This window comes from Thalassophryne amazonica, chromosome 13, assembly GCF_902500255.1.
Source record: "Thalassophryne amazonica chromosome 13, fThaAma1.1, whole genome shotgun sequence".
In the NCBI taxonomy this organism is placed as follows: domain Eukaryota; kingdom Metazoa; phylum Chordata; class Actinopteri; order Batrachoidiformes; family Batrachoididae; genus Thalassophryne; species Thalassophryne amazonica.
In genome coordinates this window covers 15,192,701-15,206,424 of record NC_047115.1, presented here as the reverse complement: position 1 = coordinate 15,206,424, position 13,724 = coordinate 15,192,701, and the positions used below count along the sequence as shown (strand labels likewise).

At 39.8% G+C, this 13,724-nt stretch overlaps 1 protein-coding gene across 1 annotated transcript in view; it reads left to right on the top strand.

Moving 5' to 3' along the window:
- LOC117523840 (bcl-2-like protein 11) overlaps positions 1-13,724 on the top strand; it is a 77,960-nt gene that overhangs the window by 29,020 nt on the left and 35,216 nt on the right. Inside the window, 4 exon segments of the mRNA XM_034185455.1 lie at positions 3,503-3,713; positions 3,716-3,809; positions 3,812-3,914; positions 4,279-4,349. Coding sequence (XP_034041346.1) covers positions 3,503-3,713; positions 3,716-3,809; positions 3,812-3,914; positions 4,279-4,349 — 479 coding nt within the window.

Below are 13,724 nucleotides of genomic sequence, written 5' to 3'. Positions count from 1 at the left end.
ATGTTATTGGACTGAAAGTTATCAGAACTAAATTTATTGGAAGATAATTGGTCCGATGATGGTTTTAAAACTTATCTGAAAAGCTAATCTGAAAGCAAAAATACTATCTTTGATAATTATCTGCTATCGGAGTAGCTGAACTGTGCCCACCAGTGCTCATGCCCTATCACTGCTGGCATAGACTCCACCCCCCGCACCCTGTGCCCCTTAATTGGAGTAAGCGGGTATAGAAAATGGCTGGATGGTATTAAGCAGTTAGCAGTTTGCACATAGACACAAGATAAGTTCAACAACTTACCATGATAACTTTATTGCAACACAGAAAATACATGACCTGTGCGGTGTGTACTTCCGGACCCATAATGCATTGTGTCTTTTCATTATTTTCCTGCACGATCCAAAAGGATGTTTGCTTGGAATCAGGCAGTAAAGTGACGGAACTTGATCAGGAAAGTGTGCCGTGTTACGTGGGCTTCACCTTACTGCCGATAAATAATAATTAAGGTATGAACGTAAAGTGCCAATGTAAAAATATTAATATGTTTTCCAAAAGGATATTACAAATAAATACCTAACATTTAAACAGAAAAAAAACTTTCAGTTAAAAAAAAAAACAGCTGGCTTTCAATGAGGTGTGCCTGGATATCATAAGAATGAATCTCGGGCCATTCCTTTGGATTGTTTATCCAAGCATCATCGAGCCCCAAACACACATGACAATGTGGTTAAATGTCCGGTCATAGTCTAGACCACAAAAAATAAAGGCAATCAACTGTGAAAGCCCCACAAAAATTCCTTTGATGCTCAAACAAATAATATGGCACAAAAACAGGAAGTGCATCATCACAAGGCCAAAAACCAACATCCTTTCAGTTTCAAACAGCGCCCTCTAGGAGTTAGAGAAACTGTGACAAACCACCCCGTCCTCCCCTACAGATTGATAGACAGAGCAGGCCGGGGGGAGGGAGAAAGAGAGGACAAAAAGGGACTAGACAAGAGGAGAGAGAGAGACTCCGCCCACTGGAGGAGGGTTGGCTTTTGAAGAAAAGCGCATATGAGCCTCGACGCAGCAAAGCGCCCACAGAGTGTCACAGAGGGAGGGAGAGAGGAAGGAAACCTCCTCACAGGAGACAAAAGAGCTGCTCTCCTTTTTTTTTTTTTTTTTTTTTTTTCATCGTCCGTTTGTTTACCTCCAGCGGCTACAAATGTCCAGAGAAACTGAAGCTGCTTGAACTTTGGAATTTCTCACACCGGGACTTCTGGAACTTACCGCTGCGCTCGCATCGGATCGGAGCCGATTGGATCAAATTCGGATTTATTTTATTTTCACACATCAGAACTGCAATCCTGTTATTTAGCTTTTTGGGATTGTTTTGGTGGGGGTGGGAGACAGCGGTGATGTCCCACCACTGACATGTCCAGGTGAGTTGAGACAGAGAGAATGTAAGTTTATTTGCTTTTGTTTTCTACTTAAAAATCGAAATTCCCGACGTGCGTAAACCGGCGGATCAGCTGTCACCACGCAAACATTGTAATGCGTAATAAACAACAAAAGCCTTGAAAAATAGGAAATAGCGCCGCTCATGCGTACGAAAAGTGAGTTGGACTTTAAAAATGCGCATGAATAAAGCTGGCGCATTGTGGTCTGTGCGCTAAACGTCTCGGCGGCGGACATGTGTTTACTTCAGGGCGACACTTTCCCACTTTAAGCCGGTTTGTCCCGTCATATCACGACGTTTAAACACTTGCAGCGAGCCGGTCCGCGCGTTCGGCCTTGCGGCACACCGGCTTCAGTTACATTTTGAACCACTTACGCACACTTTCACGGTTGTGGAAGCATGTAAGGCCCTGCTGCGGGACAACACGAGCCGTGCGCGATCTCTGGGATGCGGCTGGTGGAAAGCCGCAGTGGCGTTACGCACGACATCGTTCCAAACTTTGCACAGCAACAAAAACAACAGATTTTCAGAAGAATCACGTTTGTTCATATGTATTATTTTAACACTTGACAGTCGGCGGACCATCCCAGTGTAACCACTGTCTATTTTTCTTTTCTTTCTTTCTTTCTTTCTTTCTTCTTCTTTTTTCTTTTTTTACTTTACGAGAACTCACCAATCCCGTTACAGCGCGGACTAACCTTTGGAGGCGCACCTGCATCACGAACTTGAAATGTTTCATCCTCACGTGTGCAACAGTTACATATCACCACTCTGACAGATATAATTTAGACACGTTTCGTCCCACCTGAAATAAAAACTGCTTTCAGTCTGTTTTATCACTAGTGGGAAAAATGAGACATAACCTGCCGATTACGTCTCCATTTTATGCGCAAAGTTACTGTAACGCGCCGTTGAACGGATCCTACCGACCAACCCGATAAAATGATTTTGTTAGTTTGTTTTGGCACACGCGTGTAGCTTTTTTTCCTGCTGGCGACGAGACAGTGTCCACACAATGAAAAATAAGAAAAAGTTGAGTCGATCTGCACAAAAATGTGCGTTTTTACGCACATTTTTCATCACATGATACAGCTCCCCCGCGTCTCGTATCGGATCTGCACCGAAACCCACGTCTAGAAAGTAGTTTTTTTCACACATATTCATCATTTAGGCCGATTTACTTGCCGCTGTTGCCGACGATCCTCTGCGTAAAGCAAAAATATAATTTAAATTAAACGTGCGTAAAATGTTGAATTGACCAAACGCGCTGAAAAACAATGTTTGCTCTAATTTAAAGGTGAGTATGTCACAGAAAAAGATCATTACCACTGGGAATCCGTGCGCTGAGGAAACTGAAGTATAGTTTGGATAACAGGAAGCGCTGCAACAAAATATCATCTCAGCGAGTCTATTTTTGTTAGACTGTCAGGTTTTGGTCCAAATGTCAAATCGGAGTGTGGGATGTGATCCCTTTAACATATTATCTTAAACACGTGTGATTCTACATTTGACTTTTCATTCATTTCTTAAATGCAGTTTTCAAAAAAATATTTTGGGAAATTTGTGGTATTTCCAGCTGATTGTCAGTGCGTTGTGCGCAGTTTAGTTACTCCGGGCGCATCTGTCGCGCGTATTACTTTTACTCACAAGTCAAATAAAAAAAATTGCTGCAATCAGCAACTTCTAACAACAATAAAGCGCGCTGTTTGGACAGGAAATCCCACTGTGCGACTCCACAAGAACGCGTCAAAGCGCATCCAAAAGTTGCGTAAAAGGCAACTATGTTTTGGCCCTGTTCTAAAGGGTAATCTAATAATTGCGCCGAAGAGAGTAGTCCGACAGATAAACTATTATAAATCATAAGTTAGAACTAGAATTCTATGGTGTTTTTTTAAGTGCTGGTGTTGTGGCAGCAGCAGCTGCACCGCGCTGTGTGCGTAACGGAGCCGGCAGAGACTTGTTGGAGCTGTAGGCTGTTTAAGCAGAGCATGAAAGCTCTGGCTGATGTGCCGCTCTGTCCATCCAACAGACCAGCGAGCGATCCGATGGCTCCGCAGTTAAAGACGGCAGAGGAGGGCGGATGAGAGGCGCCGTCCGTCAGCGCCGCCAAGCCTCGACGCAAACCTCCCGTTCAGAAGCGCCAAACGAAGCCGGCAGCCAGAGCCGTGGCCCACGCTGGGTCCATCGGAGACGAAACAGAGCTGGAGTCGCCGTCCTGAGTGGAGTCGCGTCCTCTCCCACGGCCTTTGCGGCTTTCAGACAAGGTCGATATTCGGCGCGTCACTTGCCGTTCCTCCAGTGGATACTTCTCCTACGACGGAGATTCTCTGCCGAGCTCTCCGCTTCCCCCGCGACCGGTAACGGCTGATAAGGCACGCAGACACCGAGCCCCTCTGGCCAGGTGATGATGCACGCACTGCATCGCAGGGCCGAGGCGCACGGCGGAGGACCGGGGACGCAGGCGGGCGCTGCACGGTGAGCAGAGGCACTTTTCAACACCACCATTAAATCTCACGTGACCAGAGGCACAGTGTTCGGCAAACAAAGTGCAGCTGCTGTGTTTTTGTTAATATCATTTATTCCTGGCGTGCGTAAAAAACTTAGCGCACGCAGCTGTTTGTAAGAATCGCGCCATCAAAAATAAAAATCTACCAAACTTCGCAATAAATAAATAAAAAAAACAAAACAAACCGCAGTTTAATTTAATTTTTAGCACCTAAAATGTATCATATCGAAAGTCTTGCAACAACAGATTTACTCGTGCGCTCCAAAATAAACGCGCGCAAAGACAATCTGAACCAGTTAAAAGTGAGTTGTGTTTTTGTTTGCGCCCTTCCAGTGATGAATCAGTCAGAGCTGCTGTGTGGGTTTGTGAAAGACAAAACCAGATCTGGGCTCACACGCGCTCCCGTCAGACGGCTTCCATGTTAGAGATCTAATGTGTGCAGCGGATGATCGCACTTGTTCAATGTCAATAATAACTTGAAAAGACACAACAGCGCTCGAACATCATGTGTGTACTGAGCTCTTTTTTATTTTGTGAAATCGAAAATAAACTGTAAGAGGCACGGGGAGAGCGTACACCAGCTGTTAGTGATGTCATAGAGTGAGATAGTTAGAGATCAAATACAAAGCTGGTTAAAACGAGAAAAAGTGAGGCACGTTCAGATCAACACCCCGTGTGGCGTAACAATTCCTCAACCCAAACACGTCCCTCCCCCAAAAGTTCATCATAAACCACAAAACCACTTGTTGACTTTTAGCATCTGAACACAGACTGATGGATAACGCTGGAGTCACATAGCCTCACAGAGGAGGTAGGAGGTTATGTGTTTACTTCTTTTTGTTGTTTGGTAAATGTAAATATAAAATGTAAAAATATTAAATTACTGTCACCAATATTGTCAAAATTCCTTTAAAAATCCCTTCCCTCCTTGACAACCCAGAGGGACAGAAGTATAGGCCTTTGTGATGTCAGAAAAGCATTGATTGACCCCCCCCCCCCCCCCCCCCCCACACACACACACACACGCAAAAAATGATAAAATGCAGTGAGAGAGAGAAAATAAATTGGTTGGTCGTTATTACTGGCTAACATGAGCCTTTCACAAAATTATTGGGTATCTGTGTTATTTTCGGCAACATTAAAACTTTTGGTTCTGGGCGTCATTATGTAGTTTGTTCAGCAGAGTCATTAAGTTTGTTGGTTTTGTTTACAATGCTGTCAAGCATGGCTGGGACCCCCATCATCTCTAGGTCACATTAGCTTACAAGAGACTGAGGCAAAGCGATCAGCTGCTATTCATTTTCAAACAGAATATGTGTTTTACAGCAAACAAGAGAGGGTCACTGTAAAACTCCAGCTGGGCGGGGCCAAAAGAGAAGAGAAGTACATTTTAAACAAATGCTGAACGATTGTGCACGGTGGTTTTGCAGTTAGCATGGTCGCCTCACAGCAAGAAGGTCATGGGATCGATTCCCAAATGTGATATTTTGTGTGGAGTTGCATGTTCTCCCCATGTTTGTGTGGGTTCTCTCCGGTGCTCCGGCGTCCTCCCACATCCAAAAACGGCAGGTTTAGTTGGATCGCAAGCTTAAATTGTCCGTAGCCATGCATGTGGGTGTGAATGTGTTTGTCTGTCCATATGTGCGACACCGCGCTGCGACATACTGGCATTCTGTCCAGGGTGAACCCCGCCTCACACCCTATGACTGCTGGGCTCCAGCCCCCTGTGACCCTCAGTTGGAGTAAGTGGTTAAAGATGAGTGATAGTGTCATTTTTTTTTATTCCCTAGTAAAAAATCCCATCGTAGGACTCTACTTATGACATCATAAAGACCACTAACAGAGGTAATAATGGGTTGGCCCACAGAGATGTGCACTCTGACAAACATTTTGTCACCATTTCCTGATGTTGTTTTGTGCTTTGATTTATTGTTTGACATGGAAACGCATCTGATTTTTGCAAATTCTAAGTCTGTAATTTGCGCTGTTGACAAATGTGTGCAGTCAGCCTCGTGGTCAGATCTGAATCCTGATCTGTAGTGACGAGCGTGTGAATCATGCCTCAGTGTGGTCAGCCCCCAGAGTGAAACCTGCACATCAAACAGTCACATGACCCTTTTTCTGGTGCCAAAACTAAATTAGTGCTGATTTTTATGCAGTTGTTTTACAAATGGCTGAGCAAGTTTTGGCAATTTTTATAGTCTTTAAACACATAAAACCCTTCATGCTGCAGTTACAGAAACATTTCAGACAAAGACAAATGTCCAGCAGCTGTTGGAAACGTGTGAAAATGATACGAGAGCTCCAATATCAATGGATGTGCAGGAACACATTATTTTTGTATAAAACATCCAAAAAACCAAATCTGCATTCTGCCTGTTTTTTTTTTGTTTTTTTTTTTGGTCCTTTTTTGTATTTTGTTGAAGATTCACTGTTGTCATGAATGAGTCAAACTCTTAGGGCCCCTTCACACATGGTACAAATGTGATCAAATTGCACATGAAGCAGGAATCATATGCAAAACGTGTAAAATCATAGCTGCCTCGTACACCTGTTGCTACAAAATATTTGCACACACCAGCGGCTGGAAGACAGAGGTGTGCGCTGTGAGAGCCCATTAGATCCTCTCACGGCAGGTGTCGGACAAATTCCAGGTGATACACACGAACATCTACACCGCTCGCTTAGCACTTAGAAACTGTGTGTCCATTCGCGCTATCATCATGAAAACAGTCAGCAGATGATCACTTTTGAGCTGGTGGTGAAATTTGTCTAAGTGCCCCACGACTGTGGAGTTGCAGAGGGCAAATGTGGTGTGTCAGAGTGTCGGCTCCCCCCCCCCACAACACGTGCGTGTGGTTCGCGCGCCACCCCGCAGGCGAGGTGCCTCTCATCTGATCACAGAGTGACAGCTTGGTCTGTGCGCTGAACAGATGGGGCGTGGCTGGCTGCCAGCCGCTGTTGAGGCATCTCTGGTCCTGGACGTCACAGCTGCAGAACACGTACCATGTTTGACAGACACACGCATGTGTGTGTGTGTGTGCTTGCTGTCGTCATGTAGAGATACATAAAAACATACATCACTTTTGCGACGGGCTGGAGAGCGCGCACATTGACAAGCTGTCCCAGCTGAAATGGGCCATCAGTTCATGCGGAGATGCAGGAGGCGATATGAATGTCACGTCTGTCTGACAGGACACGCGTATCTGGCCGACACGTGCGTGGGCCCAGCCCGAAACGTGTACTGTGAGCGTCGCAGGACTAGATGACAAGCCAACAGTGTGACAAATATGCACTTTCAGTCACATATAATAGAAATACACCTTAACAAACACTGTTTGGTCAGTTATCACAGTGCTTTTTTAAATAAAATAAGTTTTATCTGCTTTATGATTTTAGCCATTTCACGCTCCTGTTATAAGACAGTGATTGTAGCGCAGTGGTAAAGTTTTCATCTGGTAATCAGAGCCTGCAGGTTTGAATTCTGTGAGTGACATTTATTTTTTAATTAACCAGGGTTGTTAAACCACGGGGTTCTGTATTCTGTCCCCTTTTATTATTATTTATATCAACCCAGTGATATTCACTAATTATATAACTGGTTTTTATTTTATTGTTCTCCACATCAGCGGCGCAATGTGGTGCAACATGACCCAGCTGCTCGCACTGTGTTCCTGCTTGCACGACACCATCGCAACGGGATTGTGCACGCCTGCTCATCGGCTTAATGTTTTCCTGGTTTGCTCATTCGAGCTGTTCCGCCATGATTCGCCCTGATTTGTACTTATTCGTACTATGTGAGTCCAATTTTCATAAAGTTGTGGGATCATGCAAATTCTCATTTTGTGTTCAGTATTTTCTGGAATATAATCACAGAGGTTTTTTTTTTTTTTTAACTATGTTGAGAGATCCTGCAACTTATATACAGAAAAATCACACATTCATTAATAATGAATGTGAATCTGATGATTTCATCTGTCCAGACCACATCAAATAACATCCAGTATTTTATCCAGTGCAGATTTATTTTTCCATCTTGCTTATTTTTGTAATTTAAGAAACTTGTGTTAAGAAACAGCATAGCCTGTGGTGTGCACACACAGTTTCCTTCACATTGCTGTGGGCTGGCAATCAGTCTACATCTAACAATTTATTGTGTCCAAACTGCATGAAATAACATCCAGTATGTTGCATAATGCATGTTCATTTGTCCATCTTGCTTATTTTGGAATTTTCGAATCGTTATGTTAAACAGCACAGACTGTGGTGTGCACATGTGCTTGTACTCATAATCCAACTAACAGGATTGACAGCAACTGTCATCTGTGTAGTATGCTGTCTTTTTTATGCAGCCAGGCTTTTAAGGTAGCAGTTGAAACACAGCAGTGTTGGCATGTATGCGTGCATTGTGTGTGTGCACAGTTGTGTGCGTTCATGTCAGTTGTTTGTCTCTGTGCATGCACATGACAGTCAAAATAAGCCTGCGGGTCTTTTGTAAAGCGCAGACAGAAGCCATTCAGCCTTTATTCTGTCCGCTAAGTCCATCAGATAGGACAGAGATAAGATTGCAGGCACAATCCTTGTGTGTCTGTCTGTTGTGAGGACTCTAGTTACATCCTAACCTGATCTTAACTATTACAATGACACATCTAACTCAAACTCTTACTCTAACCCTATAAACACTCCATCAGAAGGAAGAAGAAGAAGAAAAGAAACAACAGAATTCTGAATGTTGGTTCACCAAACAAAAAAAAAAAAAAGCAAACACAACCCAGCCATGTTTATGCAACAAGACTGAACAGAAAGCTCAAACTGTGGAAACTGTAGATCCTCAAGTAAATGTTAAACAGTTCAAGTTTATGTTTCCATCTTTTTAAGGTTGTGCAACTCTTTCTTCTCTAAACCTGACAGGAATGTACAGGGATTTGATACGAACGATCAGAGAAGCTTATCATTAGCTCTCTATTGTGGGGGCAGTGGGCCTGAGACCAAGAATACTTGGTTCAAGTGCCCATCAGACAGCTAAATCAGTAAGGACCCAATGTCATCCAGTTACCACGCTGGCATAATGTATGTTATAGCACCCAGGATCTTATTTCATTCTCATGTAGACTGCAAAATTATTCTTTTTGTGTTGTTTGAGACATTCTGCATCCATTCCACCAGTTAATGTTATACACTGGAAATGGTGGAATGGATTGCAGAAATGTCTCAAAGTGACATGAAATGTCTTATTATGTGGTTTTAGTTGGAGAATAAAAAATTCTGGGTGTTGATACATTTTGAGTTGAAATGAAATTTTAACACAAATTTCTCAATTCAACTCTAACAAAATGAGCGCACAATATAGTAAAACGAGATGACGATATATTAAATTGTGCACACAACATAGTAAAATGAGAGCACAATTTAGCAAAATGAGCGCACAATGTAGTAAAACAAGATCACAATATATTAAATTGTGCACCTAATATTGTAAAATGAGCGCACAATATAGTAAACAAGATGACGATATATTAAATTGTGCACACAACATAGTAAAATGTGAGCACAATTTAGCAAAATGAGCGCACAATGTAGTAAAACAAGATCACAATATATTAATTGTGCACACAACATAGTAAAATGAGCGCACAATGTAGTAAAACAGATCATAATATATTAAATTGTGCACATAATATTGTAAAATGAGCGTACAATATAGTAAACGAGACGACGATATATTAAATTGTGCACACAACATAGTAAAATGAGCGCACAATGTAGTAAAACAAGATCATAATATATTAAATTGTGCACATAATATTGTAAAATGAGCGTACAATATAGTAAACGAGACGACGATATATTAAATTGTGCACACAACATAGTAAAATGAGCGCACAATGTAGTAAAACAAGATCATAATATATTAAATTGTGCACATAATATTGTAAAATGAGCGCACAATATAGTAAAACGAGACGACGATATATTAAATTGTGCACACAACATAGTAAAATGAGAGCACAATTTAGCAAATGAGCACACAATGTAGCAAAACAAGATCACAATATATTAAATCGTGCACATAATATTGTAAAATGAGCGTACAATATAGTAAAACGAGACGACGATATATTAATTGTGCCCACAACATAGTAAAATGAGCGCACAATGTAGTAAAACAAGATCATAATATATTAAATTGTGCACATAATATTGTAAAATGAGCGTACAATATAGTAAAACGAGATGACGATATATTAAATTGTGCACACAACATAGTAAAATGAGAGCACAATTTAGCAAAATGAGCGCACAATGTAGTAAAACAAGATCACAATATATTAAATTGTGCACCTAATATTGTAAAATGAGCGTACAATATAGTAAAACGAGACGACGATATATTTAGTAAAACGAGACGACAATATATTAAATTGTGCACACAACATAGTAAAATGAAGAGCACAATGTAAGTAAAACAAGATCATAATATATTAAATTGTGCACATAATATTGTAAAAGAGCGCCCAATATAGTAAAACGAGACGACGATATATTAAATTGTGCACACAACATAGTAAAATGAGAGCACAATTTAGCAAAATGAGCGCACAATGTAGTAAAACAAGATCACAATATATTAAATTGTGCACCTAATATTGTAAAATGAGCGTACAATATAGTAAAACGAGACGACGATATATTAAATGTGCACACAACTAGTAAAATGAGCGCACAATTTAGTAAAACAAGATCATAATATTAAATTGTGCACATAATATTGTAAAATGAGCGCACAATATAGTAAAACGAGACGACGATATATTAATTGTGCACACAACATAGTAAAATGAGAGCACAATTTAGCAAAATGAGCACACAATGTAGCAAAACAAGATCACAATATATTAAATCGTGCACATAATATTGTAAAATGAGCGTACAATATAGTAAAACGAGACGACGATATATTAAATTGTGCACACAACATAGTAAAATGAGCGCACAATGTAGTAAAACAAGATCATAATATATGAAAATTGTGCACATAATATTGTAAATGAGCGTACAATATAGTAAAACGAGATGACGATATATTAAATTGTGCACACAACATAGTAAAATGAGAGCACAATTTAGCAAATGAGCGCACAATGTAGTAAAACAAGATCACAATATATTAAATTGTGCACCTAATATTGTAAAATGAGCGTACAATATAGTAAAACGAGACGACGATATATTAAATTGTGCACACAACATAGTAAATGAGAGCACAATTTAGCAAATGAGCACACAATGTAGTAAAACAGATCACAATATATTAAATCGTGCACATAATATTGTAAAATGAGCGCACAATATAGTAAAACGAGACGACGATATATTAAATTGTGCACACAACATAGTAAAATGAGAGCACAATTTAGCAAAATGAGCGCACAATGTAGTAAAACAAGATCACAATATATTAAATTGTGCACATAATATTGTAAAATGAGCGTACAATATAGTAAAACGAGACGACGATATATTAAATTGTGCACACAACATAGTAAAATGAGAGCACAATTTAGCAAAATGAGCACACAATGTAGCAAAACAAGATCACAATATATTAAATCGTGCACATATATTGTAAAATGAGCGCACAATATAGTAAAATGAGATAACGATATATTAAATTGTGCACACAACATAGTAAAATGAGAGCACAGTTTAGCAAAATGAGCGCACAATGTAGCAAAACAAGATCACAATATTTAAATTGTGCACATAATATTGTAAAATGAGCACACAATATAGTAAAACAAGATCACAATATTAAATTGTGCACACAATATTGTAAAATGTGAGCACAATTTAGTGGAACATGCCACAATGTTGTAAAACGAGATCACAGTAATGTTAAGCTGTGCACACAATATACCAAAAGGAGAGCACAATATAGTAAAAATGACATCACAATTTAATGAAACGTGCGTACAATTTAGCAAAATGAGTGGATAATGTAGTAAAATGATCACAGTATATTAAAGTGTGCACACAATATAGGAAAATGAGAGCACAATTTAATGAAACATGCACACAATTTAGCAAAATTAGCATATAATGTAGTAAAACGAGTGCACATTCTCTTGACGTAAAAACATTTTGCAATGATATTTTGAGGGCTCTATAAAAGCTTTTCGGGGTTTCAAAATTCCCTGAAAGTACATCATTAACTGGTGGAATGATTCAAAATGTCTCAAAACTATATGAAATGCCTTATTTTGCAGTCTTATCTGGCAGAGTTTTGTAACATTTAGGGTTGAGGCACTTACATCAGTCCAAGTCTGTTGGTTGGACTGTGACCTTTAAATGAATAAACAGTATGGAAAATGGTGGAATGTAAATACCATCCGGTGCATTTGCGTGCGCTTGTAATGTCACATAATGTGCACGTCGTGACAATCTAACTTGTTTTTTGCCTCCCTGCGTGTGTTTGGCCTCTCCGGTGAACTGGAATAGCAATTGCTGTTTGGTCTCTTCAATATTGGAGGATGTGACAAATATTAAGTCTGGGTTTCACAAAGCGTCATGAGGTCATACGCAGAGATCTCGGTAAGAGGTCAGAGCCTTTCATAGTCATACTGTATTTCAGAATGAAATATAACACATTAAACCACGAACACACGCTCACACCCGGTCACCTGATACGTACACCTGACATTTCGCTGCTTTTTGTGATGCCATTGGAACAAAAACATCTTTAATGCTCTCAATATTTTAATTTAATAAATGTAAAATAATAATTAATACAAATTAATAATTAAATTATATTAAATTAATAATAAATGTATTAATAATAATTAAATCCCTAAATATCCTTCCTGAAAATCATTAATTCATCTTGAGTTGGTACAATTTAAGCTGTTAAATCCTATATATAATTTAAAGCTCAAAGTGTTTTGCATTTGGGGTTTTTTCCTCATTATTTTCAAACAAACAAATTTTTTTTTTTCCCATTTTTGCATGTGTTGAGCAACATAGAAAAAACAGAATTCCATCCTGCAAAAACCATATCAAATAATCTGAATAATTCTTGGAGTGAATGCTGTGTTTTGTATTGTATCGGCGTTTCGTCCACACAGAACTGGCATTTTCGGAGCCTGAAAACACTAATTTTTGAAAACGGGTCCCAGAGAGGACTGCCTTATTTTTTCATGTGTACCACCAACTTTTGTGAAATTATTATAGCCCCACCTCTCGAACCTCAGCCTTAAACCCCGGCCACAAGACATCACGTCTTTCTCTGTGGAGCGTCTTGGTTCCTGCGCCTGAAACGCGTCCATTATATCGGGTGTGTTGCATTGACATGGTTCTCAGTCAACATACGCTTGTCGTTTAGTCGCTTTATCATCCAGTGTGACTCAGAGCAGAAGTTCAACTTCTTATGCACATTTTTGTGTTCTTCTCCAATTTTTGTGGGAATGTTACAGCGCCACATACAGGCCTGGCATATATATTACCACACACACACCACACACACACACACACACACACACACACACACACACATATATCTATATATATATATATATATATATATATATATATATATATATATATATATATATATATATATATATATATATATATATATAATATATATATATATATATATATGTGTGTGTGTGTGTGTGTGTGATTTATGTGTGGATAAAGCATGAATTGAGTGTAGATGGGATTCAGAGCATGAATGTGTTTATCTATATGCAGTGCCTGTGATAGACTGACAGCCGATTTGG